The sequence below is a fragment of the Choloepus didactylus genome, chromosome 6 (genome assembly GCF_015220235.1).
Source record: "Choloepus didactylus isolate mChoDid1 chromosome 6, mChoDid1.pri, whole genome shotgun sequence".
NCBI lineage: Eukaryota > Metazoa > Chordata > Mammalia > Pilosa > Megalonychidae > Choloepus > Choloepus didactylus.
The window spans coordinates 111,668,771-111,687,740 of NC_051312.1; the positions used below are offsets into that span (position 1 = coordinate 111,668,771).

At 37.2% G+C, this 18,970-nt stretch overlaps 1 protein-coding gene across 3 annotated transcripts in view; it reads right to left on the minus strand.

Moving 5' to 3' along the window:
• Positions 1–18,970, minus strand: part of MTMR2 (myotubularin related protein 2) — a 143,365-nt gene that overhangs the window by 58,614 nt on the left and 65,781 nt on the right. For all 3 annotated transcript variants that reach the window (XM_037841180.1, XM_037841181.1, XM_037841182.1), the window contains one exon: positions 1,267–1,342. In XM_037841180.1, coding sequence (XP_037697108.1) covers positions 1,267–1,342 — 76 coding nt within the window. The remainder of the gene's footprint in view (positions 1–1,266; positions 1,343–18,970) is intronic.

Genomic DNA, 18,970 nt, shown 5'->3' on the forward strand with positions numbered 1-18,970 from the left:
ACTTTAAAGGAAAAGGAGTGCAAAAGAGACTGAGTGGTAACTGGAGAGTCTTTTATAAGGCAATTTATCATAATAGATAAATATGCATGGATAAATAGCATGAGCTTTAGGTTTGAAGGGTAAAAAAAAACTGTCACAGTGCTAGCTCTAACTTTACTAAGTAGTTATGTCTCTATGCCTTAGCATCCTCATAAACAAAATGAGTTTAATATCTGTCTCAGAAGATTACTGTGAGGATGATTAAATGAAACAGCAAGCACTCAGTAATGATAACTATTGTTGTATAATATAAAGTGCAGATAATGTACAATATAAATCAGTAGTTTAGCAGAACTAGAGACTGACTGGGGTAAAAAAGAGACTGGGGAGGTATCTAATCAAGGGTCAAGAGCAAAAAGAAACAAATACCATGCTAAGTGCTAAGAAATTAAATTTACTATAAGAAATAATGAGTCATTTGGAGGATGGCTCCACCACTTTAGCTTATTTATATGCAAGGAAATAATACCTAGCCAGCAAAAACTAAGCATTTAAATTCTTTTTTTTAATTCTGATTTATAATAAAATAAAAGATGGTGTCTACTTTGGCTAAGAAACTATTTAATTATTCTCTTCATATATTATTTCTCAAAATCTACTGGTATTTTGTAGAGTACCTATACAGATGAAATAAAGTAAAAGCATTAGAACAAAAAAATAGTTTAAATGTTCACTTCCAGTTTCTAGTCCATATTAATATAAGTAAATGTTTTAGCTCTGTAAGCCAGAGAAAGGCACATGTATCAACCTGCTTGCTTGGCCATGGAGGTGAAATATTTCCATCCAAATATTGACATACATTCATTCAGAGTAGGAAAAAAATAAAGGAGGCAAGTGAAAGAGTGTGCCTTAAGAAAAACTACTTGTACAAAGTGATAATTCAATGTTTTTACCTAGGCAACCCAACATCTGCATGTAGTAATTCAAAATAATGCAATTTTTTGCATGGAATTGAGCAACAGTTAAAAACAAAAAAAAAGCCATCTACTTCAAAGAAAGTAAAGCAAACTAGAGAAGTGAAATGTAATTCAATATGCATATTTCCCAATAGTCCAAATATGAACACTATAAACAGGTACAGGCTTAGGCTTATAAAACAAAGTAAGATGCTAGGAAGGCTGGAGGTATCTCTGTGATAGTCAGCCTATTCTCTGTATACTGAGAGTATTAAAGAGTTTGTACAGTCAAAAAGGAGAAGAAAAGTAAACAAAAAATACCATTACAGACCCATGTCTTTAATATTTTCTCCTGGAAGCAAGGGTGGTTCTTCCATTTCTGCTAATTTGTTAGACTCCCTCAGGACCTGGTTTGGAAGAGGGATCAACAGAAGAAACATTTTAAATCAAAGGCTAATTTTTCAATTAATTTCAACCAAGTACGCTTGCTCTTATTTAAAGTTCTAACATTATATCACATATACCACTTTAAATCAAATGCTAAACTGTAGTTGCCATGCATAACATGTGAGGTTGTTTTTCTAGAAAGAATTTACTGCTTTGTATCAGGTATTATACAAAACACTTCACATGTTTTCTTTTTGAATCCAACCACAGCCCTATGAGGGAAGTGTTATTATCCCATTTCACAGCTCAGGAAAAACAGGCCAAAAGTGGTAATTAACTTGTTCAAAGTGACACAGAGATAACTATCAGAATGAAGATTTGAATTATACTTCTGTTTGACTTCAAAGCCCATACTCTCCATTAAGAGAGGCTGAAAGGCTACAGTAGAGTTAAACTTTGATAAAATGAAAGCCCTTATGGAGTTTTTTTTGGCAATTTTTTTGAGATATATTCTCATATCGTACAAACCATCCAAAGTATACAATCAGTGGCTCACAGTATAATCACATAGTTGTGCATACATCCCCATGGTTAACTTTAGAACATTTTCATTATTCCAGAAAATAAGAGTAAAAAATACAACCCAAATCCTCCCATATGCCCTATTGTTGACCCACAGTATTGTTGTGATACATTTGTTACTGTTGATGAAAGAATATTAAAATATTACTGCTTACTCTAGTCCATAGTTTATAATAGGTACATTTTCCCCATATATCCCTTTATTATTAACTACTTGTAATAGTGTCGCACATATGTTCTAGCTCATGAAGGAACTTTCCAATTTTTTTTTTTTTATATTTGTAGAGTTAATCGCAGTCATAGTCTGCCTCAAGATTCACTGTATTATACATTCCCATGTCTAACCTCCAACTTTCCTTCTGGTTACATATATAGACTTAAAAATTCCCCCTTCCACCAGATTCACACACCATTTACTACTATTAATTATTCTCACAATAATGTGCTACCGTCACCTCTGTCCAATTCCAAACTAAGTTCAACCTAAATATTCTGCCCATATTAAGCAACCCCTGCCCATTCTTTAGCCTCATTCTATATCCTGGTAACCTATATTTTATATTTTATGTCTACGACTTTATGTATTATATTTAGTTTGTATCAGTGAGATAATACAATATTTGTCCTTTGTGTTTGATTTATTTCACTTAAGATAATGTCCTCAAGGTTCATCCATGTTGTTGCATGCCTACTGTTTGGAAATGATGTTGGCAAAGCATCTATGCTTGTTGAAAAAGAAATGCTAACTAAATTACAATCATAACAACTATTACAGAGTAGATACATTGTAAAGGATGCTGCACTAGAATCCAAGAATGCAAAGATATAGAACCCACCAGGTTACAATCCAGAGAAGACAAATACACAGACACACACACACACACACTCACACAACTCAGTGTGCCAAGTATTTCCCCCTCTAGCTATCAAGAGCCTCCCCACCCACGCCTTCACTAACACACAGTAAGAGTAGCTTGTATACCTTGTCTACAATTCTTCATTCCCAATAATTCTTCAATGTACAATAACCTGCCGTTGCCTCCTACCCCAACACTTTGCAAGGAACCTGCTTTCTACCCAATAACCTCCCAATTGTTAAAGACAATGAACATTTTTCAGTATTTACTTTCCATTATCACTTAGCCACATTTGACACTGTCGACATCTGCCTGCTTTTTGAAAGACCACACTATCCAGATGAAATTCTTCCCTCTCTGACCATTCTTTCTCAATGACCTCGACTCTTTTTCCTCTACTTCTCTGTTCTTCAGAGGTTTATACTAGACCCATTTCTCACTTGACTCACTTCCTGATGATCTCATATTCACCTATGATTTCAACTAACGTTATACTGCCAGTTGAGATTCTTTTTGAGTTCCAGTTCAATATATCCAACTGCTTAATATTAATCCTGGATATCACACAGATACCTTGCATTCAAAAGACCTAAAACTGATCTGTGTGCCATACTTAGCAAAGGGTACTACCATCTTTTGGTTGTCTAAGCCAGCGTTTGGAGGAAAGGCACAAAATGACAGTCTCTGTGAGAAGACTCAGTCCTTAAACTTCAACCATGATTTGTTTCATTAGACTAAGAATCAAACCACTAGAAAAACTCTCCAAAATAATTTTTAATTAATTTTTGACTATTATTTCCTTACATTCAAAAAGTTGATGTAAAAGACCTCAAAAGAAGGAAAAAGGAATTAAAAACAAGGTAATGCTACTGGCTTAAAGATCATCTTCTGAGGCCCTCAAAAGGGTGTTAGAAGTCTATTCATGAACTCCCATACAGAACTTACCACACTACTCTAACAGCCTATCCATCTGTCCTCTTCCCTAAAAGACTCTTACAGAAGTATCACATCTTATACACTCTTGAAGAGCCAACAGAAATGAAATGTGAGCAATATATGTAATTTTTATTTGTCTAGCAGCCATATTAAAAAGAAAAAGGTGAAGTTAATTGTAATAATAATAATTTTATTTAATCCAATATACACAAAATGTTATTTCAGCATACAATAAACAGAAGGTATTAATGAGCTATTTTAAATTCTTTTTTTCACGTAAGGTCTTCAAAATTCAGTGCATATTTAGCACTTATAGCACATCTCAATCCAGACCCTCACATCTATGGCCAACTTGCTTTCTACTTGATGCCAAGTCCTCTCAATGGGAAAAGCAATAGTCTCTTCCACAAATGGTGTTAAGAAAATTGACTATCCACCTGCAACAGAATAAAGTGTGTCCTGACCTCACATCATATATATAAAAATTAACTTGAAATGGGTTAAAGACCTCAATATAAGAATTAAAACTATATTAACATAGGTGAATATCTGCAGGACCTTGTTTTAGGCAATAGATTCTTAGACTTTATACCAAAAGCATAAGCAAAAAGGAAAAAAATAAACTGAACTTCATCAGAAGGAAAACTTTTGTGCAACTAAAGACATAATCAAGAGAATGAAAAGACAACCTACACAATGGAAGAAAACATTTGGAAACCCTGTATCTGACAAGGGTTCAACATCCAGGATATATAAGGAACAACAACTCAACAACAAAAAGATAAACAACCCAATTTTTAAAAATGGGCCAACTGGGTCATCCATCTGGAAGAGAATATCTAATGTCCAATTGTAGGTTCCATTCCTTGTTTCGATTCTGCCCAGTAGGGGCCTCCCAGCCAGCGAGGGCCCAGCAGATGTGTCTGTCCTGGGTTTGGTGTATCTGTGCTTGGTGAGGCCATCTTAGAGCTGGTGACCATGGCCCACACTTTCATCTTATACCCCCAAGCTCATGTGGCTCTCATTCAATTTCGAAACGGCAAGAAGGACTGCACATTCGGTGGGTGGGGTTGGTGGCAAGTGTGGGAGCCGGCGAGACCGACGCTGATGTGAATTGAGTGGTGTTTGCGGAAACCCTTCCCCCTGCAGCCTGGAGAACTGGTCCTCTCCCCTCTCTCCAGATGCTGGATTCCCTCCTAGTAGCCACCATCAAGAATCCTAGTTTTCAAAGGTCTTGCTGAGTCTGCCACTTGTGGGATAATTGGGTCGTCTGCTGATGTCTGCTGACTGAGGGAATTGGGGCCCCTATGAAGGGCTTCCTGGCCCAGTGTATAAACAGATAGGCGGCTGCCTGAGGGCCAAGCTGGTTCATCAGAGATGGGGTAGGAACGCCCCGGCCCCCAGCTCGGGCCACCAAGGCCCTCAAGGCTCCTTTTGGATGTTCCCTTGGGGTGCTGCCAAGTCGGTCTTTCCAGTAATGGAGGGGACTGCGGGTAGGGGTCCCCTGTGACATGCTCCTGGGCAAAGTGCTTATAAGTTCTTGTGAAACTTGCTTAAGGGGGAATTTTTATGATTTGAATTAAATTAATATTTAAATATCAGCTTTACAGGACAGTTAGTTAACTTCAAAGATACGGAAAAATAGGTGAATATGTGAATTTTTTTCAGCCTGTGAGATGTTAGGATGTTTCTATACTTTTCCTGTAAAAAAAAAGTTTTTTAAATCTGCCATAACCTGTAGAGACCAACTTTCCCCCACGATACCACACAGCATTTGCACTACTATGATGTCAAGACTGAAAACATAAAAAATGGGCATTTAAGGTTGATTTTTATATCCTTTTTCCTAAGTGATGGAGTTTGTAGCATTGGTCCATGCATGACCGGTTGCAAGCTGAAGATGGTATGCTAGTTCTAGGTCACTAGCATGCACTGTGTAAAAAACAAAACAAACAAACAAAAAAAAAAACACCAGGCATTTACCTGTACGAAAGGAGCTTGACTTAGTGGTTATTAAAGTCCTAAATATCTGAATGTGTACAAGTGATAAAAGTAGATTTTTGAGGGAGTATACATCGCTGCATTAAGCAACTCATCCAGAACTAGAAAAGCATTCTTTTATTTGGGGGAAAGTTTAGGAGTTTAAGAGATTGTATTTTTCTATTTAAAAAGATTAAATTACTGCACAATTTGGAATAATTTGCTTTAAATGTAGACTATAACTATTTGAATGATTTTGTTTGAAAAAAATGATGTATTTTGTACCTTAACATCTGTTCTGACTTTTAATAAAATGCTTTTTGAAATTTTGAATGAAAAAAAAAAAAATGGGCCAAGGACTTGAATAGACATTTATCCAAAGAATATACACATATGGCCAATAGGAACATGAAAAGATGCTGGACAGAAGCCATTACACAAATGCAAACCACAACCAAAATGGGAGAGTGTTCTAGTTTGCTAATGCTGCCAGAATGTAAAACATCAGAGATGGATTGGCTTTTATAAAAGGCGGTTTATTTGGTTACACAGTTACAGTCTTAAGGCCATAAAGTGTCTGAGGTAACTCATCAGCATCAGATACCTTCACTGAGGATGGCCAATGGTGTCCGGAAAACCTCTGTTAGCTGGGAAGGCATGTGGCTGGCGCCCGCTCCAAAGTTCTAGTTTCAAAATGGCTTTCTCCCCAAATGTTCCTCTCTAGGCTGCAGTTCCTCAAAAATGTCACTCTTAGTTGCACTTGGGATATTTGTCCTCTCAGCTTCTCTGGAGCAGAAGTCTGCTTTCAATGGCCATCTTCAAACTCTCTCTCATCTGCAGCTCCTGTCCTTTCTTCAAAGTGTCCCTCTTGGCTGTAGTCCTCTTCAAAAGTTCACTCTCAGCTGCACTGAGTTTCCTCTGCCTGTCAGCTCATTTATATGGCTCCAGTGATCAAGGCCCACCCTGAATGGGTGCCTCCATGGAAATATCTCATCAGAGTTATCACAAGACTGCATCAAAAAATATGGCTTTTTCTGGGGGACATAATACATTCAAATCAGCACAGAGAGTAACCTCCAGAGAACCTCTTTTGTTGCTCAGATGTGGACTTTTTCTCTCTAGGCCTAATTCTGCAAATAAATTTATCACCCTGACGTGGGACAGGACCCCTCAGATGAATGAGTCTTCCTGGTGAATTGAGACACAGATTCCACGAATGAGCCTGACCCTGGCATTGAGGGACTGAGAATGCCTTTTTGACCAAAAGGAGGGAAGGAAGGCAACAAAATAAAGTTTCAATGGTAAGAGAATTCAAATAGAGTCAAGAATCTGTTCTGGAGGTTACTCCTATGTAAGCTTCACCTAGATATGCCAAATAACCACAGGATGACAAGCCCAAGTCAACAGGAGTCCTGAAAACCTTAAAGAATACCCGGAACCCTATCTGAGACTCTATAAAGGTTTTGCTCACGAAGTTTATCCTTCAGAAACTTAAATTCTTCAGAGAACTCCTAAGTCAGCTAAGTCCCAAAACCCAGAGGCAATAGCCTCCTTCAAGAACATCAACTAGATGTGTCCCCTTTGCTCATAAAGTTGACACCCCTTTTCAACATGAACAGGTTAGGGTGGTCACTGCCTAGACATCCCTGATGATCGGGAAAGTGATTAAACCAGAGGAAGGGGAAGCAAAAGACAAGATGGAATTTAACAAAAGATTATGAATATTGAATCTTTATATAATTTTTGTTGCTGGGGTATTTAAATAGCTAGACAGAAAGAACTGAAATGGTGTAACTGTAACACATAGCATCCTTTGAAACATGTTCTATAGCTACTTGTTAAATTGTAATTTGAAAGCTAACACCTTTTTGTATATATGCTATATTTCACAATAAAGAAATAACTGAAACTATGGTACTATAACTCATAACAACTTTGGAAATTTCCTACATAACTACTTGTTAAAGCATACTTTGAAAGATATTACCTTTTTTATATATACCTTATATTTCATAATAAGGAAATAACTGGAACTGTGGAACAGTAACCTATAATATTCTTTGAAATTTGTTCTCTACTTGTTAAATTTCACTTGGAAAGTTATCACTTCTATGAATATATGTTATATTCTACAATTTAAAAATATGATTTAAAAAATGAGAAATGAGAGACAAAGTAAGACATTCCCAGGCAAACAAAAGCTAAGGAATTTGTTACCACTAGATCAGCCCTATGAGAGATCCTAACAAGTTCTGTGGAGAGCAAGGAAAAGACATTCAACAATACAAAGAACAGACTGTAAGCTTTATATCAATGTTAAATTTTTAGAACTTGATAACTGCACTTAATGTGAATACATAAGTGAATATCCTTGTTCTCAGGAAAGGTATATGGCAGTGTTAAGTGTTCAAGGAGCATGACGTATGCAACCTACACTCAACTGGTCAGAAAATGGATTGATGGACAGACAGACAGATAGATGTACTGATAGATTGATGGACTGCTAGCTAGAATGGTAGGGCAAATGTGGCAAAATGTTAAAACTGGTAAATGTGGGCATCTGGGGGGTTAGGGGTGTGTTGGAATTCTCTGTATGAGGTTTGTATTATTTTTGTAATTGTCCTGTAAGTTTGAAAGTATTTCAAAGTAAGGAAGTTTAAAATAAAAATTTAAAAAAAAAAAAAAAAAAAAAAAGGATACTACTTCACCCACCCTTAGAATGACTACTATTAAAACAACAGAAAATAACAAGAGTTGGGGAGGATGTGAAAGAATCCTTGTACATCAGATTTAGCATCAGATTTATCTAGAAGACAGTAACAAAATGTCATCAGAGCTTTGAAGGAAGTGTTGTGAACTCTTTAATATATTTCATGGCAACAGCAGTCATTTTCAGATATGCAGCGTCTCAGGAATGTGTCCTCTGACAAAAGGAAAAAAAATTACCTGATGCTGTAAGCAAGCTAAAACAGTGGAATCCAAATTAAAACTTACATATAAGGAATTTGTGGGGTGTTGTTCTTTGTTTTAATCATTAAAACAAAACCTGACCAAGACTTACATTTCATATCCTAACTATCCTCCCCACAAAAATCACATTCACTACTAACCTCTTTGAATCTTAGTTTCATCATTTATGTAAAGATAGTATTAATATCCACCTTACAGGTCTGCAAGGATAAATCGATATAAATGTACCATGAAGGGATTTGCAAGATCCTGTTAAAATGTAATAGCTTGGACAGAAGAAGATGGCGGCACAAAGAGGAGTGGAAATTAGTTAGTCCCCCCGAAGCAACAAATAAACAACCAGGAACAACTAGTAAATGATCTGGAATAACTGCTGGGGGAAAACCGTGACTGTCCACACATTGCGCACCAACCTGGATTGGGAGGAATGCCTGAGACTGCAGTGTGGAATTTGTGAGTAGAAACTGTGGACCCAAGCCAGGAGCCCCCTGACCCCATGGCAATACAAACTGCAAAGCCTCGCTGTGATAGAGAGCAGCACTCTCTGAACAAGCAAATGTACCTCAGACCAGCTCCAACTAGGGTTTTAATTGGCAAACGTGGACTGCTTAATGCAAGCTGCAAATCCCCAACAAGCAGCCAGAGGCTTTTAGTGACGACTGACCTTGAAGAGCCAGGGGACTTCTTTGTCTTGGGATGGGGAGCCCAGAGGACCGGATGCTATCTCTGGCCGACGGGTGAAAAGGGGAGCCATGGACTGACCCTGAAAGGGGGCTTTCTGTCCCTTTTTCTCTCCATCAACCTTAGCAGCTCAACGGAGAAAGCCTCAGCCATTTTCAGTTTGCAGCACTCTGCAATGGAGAGACTCAAGCCATTTTCAGTTCCCAGCTCTCTGACCCAGACAAAGGTGGAGACAGCAGAGTCATAAGGACAAAGAGACTATTCAAATGCAAATGAAAATTCCCTAGCAGGTGTATCTTCCCTAAGAGGAAAGAGGTGGTGCCCAGCTCTGCTACCAACCTTCCATTCAGAACCAGACCCCAGAGCCTGGGGGAAAACAATCAAACCAGAAACAACTTAAGCTGAGATTAAAGGGGCCACACCTCCTTACACCAGTTTGGAGCGACAGGCTGAGGCGCCACCTGCTAGGCAGGTTAGAAAAAGCACAGCACCTTGAGGCATCACAGGATGTAGCAATATTCTAAGACACACCCTCAGGGAAAACTTGTGCTGAATATTTCCTCCTTCTGGAACCTGAGCCAGTTCTGGTCTGGAAACACCTGATTGGGGTAACCAAGGAAACCAGATGCCTAGACAACAGAAAACTACAACCTACATTAAGAAAAACGAAGTCATGGCCCAGTCCAAGGAACAAACTTACACTTCAACTGACATACAGAAATTGAAACAACTAAGGCTAAATCAATTCAAAAAGTTTAGGGAAGATATGGCAAAAGAGATGAAGCGTATAACGAAAACACTGGGCATACATAAGGTAGAAATTGAAAGTTCAAAAAAACAACTGGCAGAATCTATGGAAATGAAAGACAGAACACAAGAGATGAAAGACACAATGGAGATGTACAACAGCAGATCTCAAGAGGCAGAAGAAAACACTCAGGAAATGGAGAACAAGACACCTAAAAATCCTACACACAGAAGAACAGATGGGGAAAAGAATGGAAAAATATGAGCAACGTCTCAGGGAACTGAATGACAATATGAAACGCTTGAATGTACGTGTCATGGGTATCCCAGAGGGAGAAGAGAAGGAAAAGGGGCAGAAGCAATAAAAGAGGAAATAATCAATGAAAATTTATAATCTCTTATGAAAGATATAAAATTACAGACCCAAGAAGTGCAGCATACCACAGACAGAATACATCTGAATAGGCCTACGCCAACGCACTTAATAATCAGATTATCAAATGTCAAAGACAGACAGAGAATCCTGAAAGCAGCAACAGAAAAGCAATCCATCACATATAAAGGAAGCTTGATAAGACTATGCACAGATTTCTCAGCAGAAACCATGGAGGCAAGAGGGAAGTGATGTGATATATTTAAGATACCGAAGGAGAAAAACCGCAACCAAGAATCCTATATCCGGCAAAACTGTCCTTCAAATATGAGGGAGAGCTTAAAATATTCTCTGACAAACAGACAATGACAGAGTTTGTGAACAAGATACCTGTGCTACAGGAAATACTAAAGGGAGAGCTACAGACAGGACAAGACAGAAGTGAGAGGTTTAGAGCACAATTTTGGGAGATGGTAGCACAGCAATGTAAGTACACTGAACAAAGATGACTGTCAGTATGGTTTAAAGAGGATGGTTAGGAGCATGTGGGACACCAGAAGGAAAGAGGAACGATAAAGACTGGGACTGTGTAACTCAGTGAAACCTAGAGTGCTCAACAATTGTGATAAAATGTACAAATACGTTTTTTCATAAGGGAGAACAAATGAATGTCAACCTTGCAAGGTGTTAAAAATAGGGAGGTACTGGGGGAAAAATACAATCAATGCAAACTAGAGACTATAATTAACAGGAACATTGTACTATACATCCTTTTTTGTAACAAAGGCAATACACCAAAGCTAAATGCATAGAAGTGGGAGACATAAGGGAGGGGTATGGGACTCTTGGCATTTGTAATGCTGTCTGGCTCCTTATTCTAGTTTAGTTTAATGCTATCTTTCCTCTTGTTACTTCCCAGCTGTCATTTTTTTTCTTTCTTTTTTTTATTTTTCTTTTATCTCTCTATCTTCTTTCACTCTTCCTCCTGCCTTGTGAAAATAATGGAGATGTCCCTATACAGATAGTGGTAATGGTGCTGAATACATAAATACATGACTAAGGGAACCATCAATTGTTTACTCAAGGCAGAACGTACAGTGTGTGAACAAAACTGTTTTTAAAAAAAATGGGTTGATGAAGAAACCTTGAGGGCACCACATTGAGTGAAATAAGTCAGACACATAAAGATAAATATTGCAGGGTCTTACTGATATGAACTAATTATAAGACGTAAACCCAGAGACATGAAATATAAGTTATCAGGATATAGAACAAGGCTAAAGAATGGGGAGTGGCTGCTTATTATGAGCAGAATGTTCAACTAGGTTGAACTTAAATGTTTGGAAATGGACAGAGATGATGGTAGCACTTTATAAGAATAACTAACAGTGCTGAATGGTGTGTGACTGTGGAGGAAAGGGGAAGCTCAGAGTCATGTATGTCACCAGAAGGAAAGTTCGAAGTTAAAATATGGGAATGTATAAAACAGTGAACCTTGTGGTGGGCAATGTCCATGATTAACTGTACAAATATTAGAAATCTCTTTCATGAACCAGAACAAATGTATGTCACTATAACTAGAAGTTAATAATAGAGGGGCATATACGGGAAAAAATATACCTACTGCAAACCATATACTATAGTTATATAGCTAAGCCAACTTGGCAGATGAAATCACTGCCCTCCCCCCTACATGGGATCTGACACCCAGGGGTGTAAATACCCCTGGCAACGTGGAATATGACTCCCATGGAGGAATGTGGACCCGGCATTGTGGGAGGGAGAACATCTTCTTGACCAAAAGGGGGATGTGAAATGAAATGAAATAAGTTTCAGTGGCTGATTCCAAAAGAGCCGAGAGGTCACTCTGGTGAGCACTCTTACGCATAATATAGATAACCCTTTTTAGGTTCTACTGAATTGGAATAGCTAGCAGTAAACACCTGAAACTATCAAACTACAACCCAGAACCCTTGAATCTTGAAGATGACTGTATAAAAATGTAGTTTATGAGGGGTGACAAGGTGATTGGGAAAGCCATGTACATCATACTCCCCTTTGTCCAGTGTATGGATGGATGAGTAGAAAAACGGGCAAAAAAAAAAAAAAAAGGGCTCAGTGATCTTTTTTACTTTAATTGTTCTTTTTCACTTTAATTTTTATTCTTATTACTTTTCTGTGTGTGGTAATGAAAAATGTTCAAAAATTAATTTTGGCGATGGATGCACAACTATATGGTGGTACTGTGAACAATTGATTGTACACTTTGTATGACTGTATGGTATATGAATATCTCAATAAAACTGAATTATTAAAAATATATATATATACTTATTGCAAACTATATACTACAGTTCGTATTTTAACATTCTTTCATCAACAGTAACAAATGTACTATACCATACTATGAATCAACAATGGAGGGGGGGTGGTTAGAGGAATGGGAGGATCTGAGTTTCCTTTTTTTGTCTTTTTTTCTTTTCTGGAGTAATGAAAATGTTCTAAAAATTGGAAAAAAAAATTAATTGTGGTGATAGATGCACAGCTGTATAACGGTACCAGGGGAAACTGACTTGTACACTTTGGATCTTTGGATAAATTGTATGGTATGTGAACAACCTCAATTAAAAATATATATATAACAGCTTAATGTAAGCATTACCAGAATCTTCACTGTCATAATAACATTCACATAGTGTTTTTTTCCTCCTCTCTAAAAATACATTCTCCCTCTCCTTTTCCCTCTCTCGTATCACTTAATATTGGTATGGCTATTAGTTTTCACATGGAATGGTCAGATGATAAAAAAGCAGGAAAGAATTTTTCTGAAATCTGCAAAGCAGTAAGTAATAATCACCTGAAAGGGAAAAATTGGTCTGTAGAAGTTACAAAGCACCCCAGTTTCTTTATATGCTAAAACTCTGAAGAAAAAAATTAAAACTAACATATTCTTCCTTGGATAATTCTACTAAAGAAAACTGTTAATTTTTAACTTTATTTATCAAAAAATTTAAAAATAAATATTACTGTTAATTACAAAAAACAAAGAAAATTATTTACATCAATTGAATGTTATTCTATTTTTTATACAACTTGACTGACAAACCACAAAGTGGACAAATGAATCGTACAAACAAAAATCTGAACAGGGGAAAGCTACATCTTAGCACCTGGGATAGATCTTATTGGTTACACATTTGCAAATACATACAAATTTGAGCACAGGGAAGCATTTTCTTTTTATAACACAGTCAAGGACAATTTGGTTTTTGGCTAAAATCAAAACTAGTAAAAGTTGAACAACATCACATCACTATCAATGATGCAACAAGACAAAAGATGAGTATGTAAAGGAAAACAATCTGGAAAGCATCAATCACCTCATCTCAAGGGAAAAACTTTAAAATTTAAATCTTAAAATACAGGCTATTCCTAAAACACAAAGGTAACATGGGTGTCTTATGATTCTTGGCACAAGGGACAATTCAATAAATGTTAGCTCCTTCCGTTTCTTGCAAAAATCTCTAGAAAAATCCTTTATCATTAAAGGGTAACACATCACTCTATCCATCATCCAAGTCATATTTTACTGCTCTCTTGACCCTCACATTCAATCTATTTTCAACTACAAGAGACTTTACAAGAAAGTCTCCTCTTTCTATCCCCACTCACAGCCCTATTATAGCCCCAACCTATGTTTCCATCCTTACTGGTTATCACACTAGCCCCACATTTCTATGACATAGTTAGGTGCTCATCAAACTTTTGAATTTCAAGACCAGCACAACTGCAGAGAAAACTCTGGAGGATGGATATAAGGCTTGCCATAACTGAAAACATTATAATAACCATAATAATGGCTACTATCTATTAGCAATATCATTTCATAAAAGGAGATTTTTAAAACCAAAAATTTAAAAGGATAATTTTGTGAAAAGAACAGTTTTTCTCAATAAAGGATGGCTTATAACAGAGTATCTGCCAAAAATAAAATAAAATAGAAGATAAGTAGATAAAATATTATCTCAACTTAATTTCATTTTGCCCCCTACCAAGGAAAACATTATCATGAACCAGCCCAGTTCATACAGGGCTTTTAGAAGATTACCACTCATTTAAATGCTAATGTCACCCTGGAAGATAAGTTTTCTTATTCCCATTTATAAATGGGATAACTGACCCTTCCAGAAGTTGAACAACTTTCCCAAGGTGACATATATATTCCACTGTATGCTGAACTTGAACCAAGATGTATGACTATTCTTAAACTATGATCATGGCATGACATATAGTATACAGTACAACTATATAGCAAGCCAACCAACATGAGGGACCAGAGGCTGAGAGATCAGGACCAGAGGTAAAGATATCAAGAGTCATCCATAAAGAGATGACAGTGAAGCCGTGAGAAAGAAGGAGCATAGGGAAAAAAGGAAAGGGAGGGGGAAGGAAAAAAAGACAAGCAATGAAAGACACTTTAGGATCACTCGATTTAGCTGTGGAGGGAGGATCAGCAAAGTACACAAACGAGAGGCAGTCAGAAAAGATGTGAACCATAGTCACCAAGTATGAAATATGAAATCACAGGGGTTTAGAAACAGTGTATGTGTATGCCACTGAAGTTAGGTTGGTAACAAAAACACCTGATTGTTTTTACCAAAATTATTTGGTTCTTTTTATAAAACTTTAAATATATCCAGAGCTTTTATTCTTTTAGACATTAATGGGATTAATAATATAAACAAATCACATCAGAACAATTACAAACCCAATAAGCATACTGTGGGACTATAGAAGACAAGACAAAAAAAAAGTCACTGAAACCAACTTTTATATCATAAGCTCATGGTGAAAAGAGTTGAGAAGCTTTTACTCTGAAAAGTGGGGGGACAGAGGGGTATAGAAACAGTGTATGTGTATGCCATTAAAGTTAACGTGGTATCAAATCAGACTTCATTGTAGACTTAGGATGTTAAATTTAGCATTGCAAATTTAACGTTAAATTTGAAGTTAAATTTTGCATTGCAGACTTAGGATGTTAAATTTAGCCCCATGATAAATACAAAAAAATATATGAAAAATATATATATGAGTCTTAGAATGGGTAGAAGGACTGAGATCACAGCACAGAACTGTAAGTAAGTCTCCCAATCTGTGGAGGCTGGTGCCCCTCCCCCGCTAGCACAGCAGGATGTTTTGAAGTCACTTCCCTGTAGGAAAAAGAAGCATTCTCTACTAGGAGAAAGATAAGGAGAAAGATAAGGTATTCTCTACTAGGAGAAAGATAACCAAGCTCCAACTGCAGATTAAATTAACAATTTCGGACTGCTGACTACAAGTTCCAAGCACAAATAAACCAAGAGAAGGAGGAAAGGAACCCAGAGATCCCTCTCTGAAGAAAAGAGGTGGATGGAGAAACAAACAGAGGTGTTTCGAGTTGGCTGCACACAAAATACTAGAAAAGGGCTGTTCCCCAAGAAAAGGGGCACAGAGAGCCAGGTCCCAACTCTGGTTCTTGACTGGCAAACCCGGGGTGGGGCTGGGGACTGGCTCTGTTTATTTTTTAAACATTCAATTCTGTAAACAACCAGTGGGTCAAGAAAGAAATTACAAGAGAAATCAGTAAATATCTCAAGGCAAATGAAAATGAGAACATAACATATCAAAACTTATGGAATGCATCAAAGCAGTGCTGAGAAGGAAATTTATTGCCCTAAATGGCTATGTTAACAAAGAAGAAAGAGCAAAAATTGAGGACTTAACTGCTCACGTAGAGAAACTAAAGAACAGCAAACTAACACAAAAGCAAATATAAAGAAAGAAATGACAAAGATTAGAGCAGAAATAAATGAAGAGCATTTTGAGTGAAGTACGCCAGAAACAAAGGCAAACACCATAATGCCTCACCAATATGCACTAACTACAATGTGTAAATTCAGAATTGAATCTTAGAGCACAGCCTAACAGGGAAATGATTATTGTAATGGTCCCTAGATTGTAAACTCTTACAGCAGTCAAATCTATTCCTGAATTGTAATGGTTATCTCCAAACTCTGAGATGTGTATAACCTGATTGGTCTCTGGAACATTGGGTATCTGTGTGACACCTGAAACTCAGAGCAAGAGCTTGGCAGATATGAATGTCAGTATTAATGCATACAGCAACTGTTCAAAACAAAACAAAACAAAACAAAAAACAAGCTGAAAAAGAGCCCAGACTTCAATTAAAGATATGAATGAGGAAGATCTGGTTAAGACTAGGGCAAATCAGGCCAAAGGGTAAAGGCTGAAACTGACTGCATGTTAAAACTTCAACTTCCATGTGAGACCAATGGAAGAGATGTTTATTTTCTAAACAATATAACTTCCACAGTCAGTTTGTTCAAACACCACAATTACATGAAACTTTGAATAGGAAGTGAAATATGGTAGGTCTGTATAGGTTAGAGTGAAATTACAACACATCCCAAAGTAATTTAGGTGGAGAATAAAAACATATGTTCAGGGTCCCCTGAGGAGCTGGGGGAGGACGCGGAGGTGTTGCACTTCCTCACCTGGATTGTTGCTGATGTTCTCACAAACACTGGGGACTGATGGCTTCATATGCTGAGTCCTCTGTCTTGGGGCTTGCCCCTATGAAGCTTGTTACTGCAAAGGAGAGGCTAAGCCTGCTTATAATTATGCCTAAGAGTCTCCCCCTGAGTACCACTTTGTTGCTCAGATGTGGCCCTCTCTCTCTAACTAAGCCACCTTGGCAAGTGATCTCACTGCCCTCCCCGCTACGTGGGACCTGACTCCCAGGGGTGTAAATGTCCCTGGCAATGCAGGATATGACTCCCAGGGATGAATCTGGACCCAGCATCATGGGATTGAGAACATCTTCTTGACCAAAAAGGGGATGAGAAATGAAACAAAAGAAAGCTTCAGTGGCTAAGAGATTTCAAATGGAGTCGAGAGGTCACTCTGGTGGACATTCTTACACACTATATAGATAACACTTTTTAGGTTTTAATGTATCGGAATAGCTAGAAGTAAATACCTGAAACTACCAAACTCCAACCCAGTAGCCTTGACTCTTGAAGATGATTCTATAACAATGTAGATTACAAGGGGTGACAGTGTGATTGTCAAAACCTGGTGGATCATACTCCCTTTATCCAGTGTATGGATGGTTGAGTAGAAAAATGGGGACAAAAACTAAATGAAAAATAGGGTGGCTTGGGGGGGATGATTTGGGTGTTCTTTTTTACTTTTAGTTTTTATTCTTATTCTGATCTTTCTGGTGTAAGGAAAATGTTCAAATATAGATTGGGGTGATGAACGCACAACTATATGATAGTACTGTGAACAGTTGATTGTACAGCATGGATGATTGTATGGTATGTTAATACATCTCAATAAAACTGAATTTTAAAAAAAAGAACTTGAAAACATTAGAAAGAATCAACAAAAACCAGAAGTGAGTTCTTTGAGAAATTCAATAAAATCAATGGACCCTTAGCTATGCTGACAAAGGAAAAAGAAAGAGAGGATTCAAATAAGTAAAATCAGAAATTGGAGGGGGAACATAACTACTGATAATGAAGAGATAATAAGAAGATACTATGAGCAACTATATGCAAATAAACTAGACAACTTAGACAAAATGACAACTTCCTAGAAAAGCATGATTCAAGAAGAAAATAGAAGATCTCAACAAACCAATGACAAGTAAAGAGACAAATCAGTCATCAAAAATCTCACAAAAAAACAAAAGTCCAGGACCAGATAGTTTCACACGTGAATTCTACCAAGCATTCAAGAATTAGTACCAATCCTGCTCAAACTCTAACAATTGAAGACAAAGGAAAACTACCTAACTCATTCTATGAAGCCAACATTGCCCTAATACCAAAGCCAGACAAAGATACTACAAGAAAATTACAGACAAATCTCTAATGAATATAGATGCAAAAAATCCTCAAAAAAACACTTGCAAATAGAATCCAGTAGCACATTAAAAGAATTATACACCATGACCAAGTGGGTTTTATTCCAAGTATGCAAGGCTGGTTCAACACAAGAAAATCAATTAACGTTAACACACCACATCAATAAATCAAAGGGGAAAAACCACACTATCATCTCGATTGATGCAGAAAAGGCATTTGACAAAACTCAACATCCTTACTTGATGAACACACTTCAAAGGATATGAATAGGAGAAAACTTCCTCAACATGATAAGGGGAATGTATGAAAAACCCACAGCTAACAATGGGGAAAGATGGAAAGTTTTCCATCTAAGATTAGGAACAAGACTAGGATGTCCACTGTCACCACTGCTATTCAACATTCTGCTGGAAGTTCTAACTAGAGCAAGTAGGTAAGAAAAAGAAATAAAAGGCATCCAAGTTGGAAAGGAAGAAGTAAAATGTTCACAGTTTGCAGATGACATGATCCTATATGTAGAAAATCCTGAAAAATCTACAGTAAAGCTACCAGAGCTAATAAATTAGTACAGTAAATTTGCAGGATACAAGA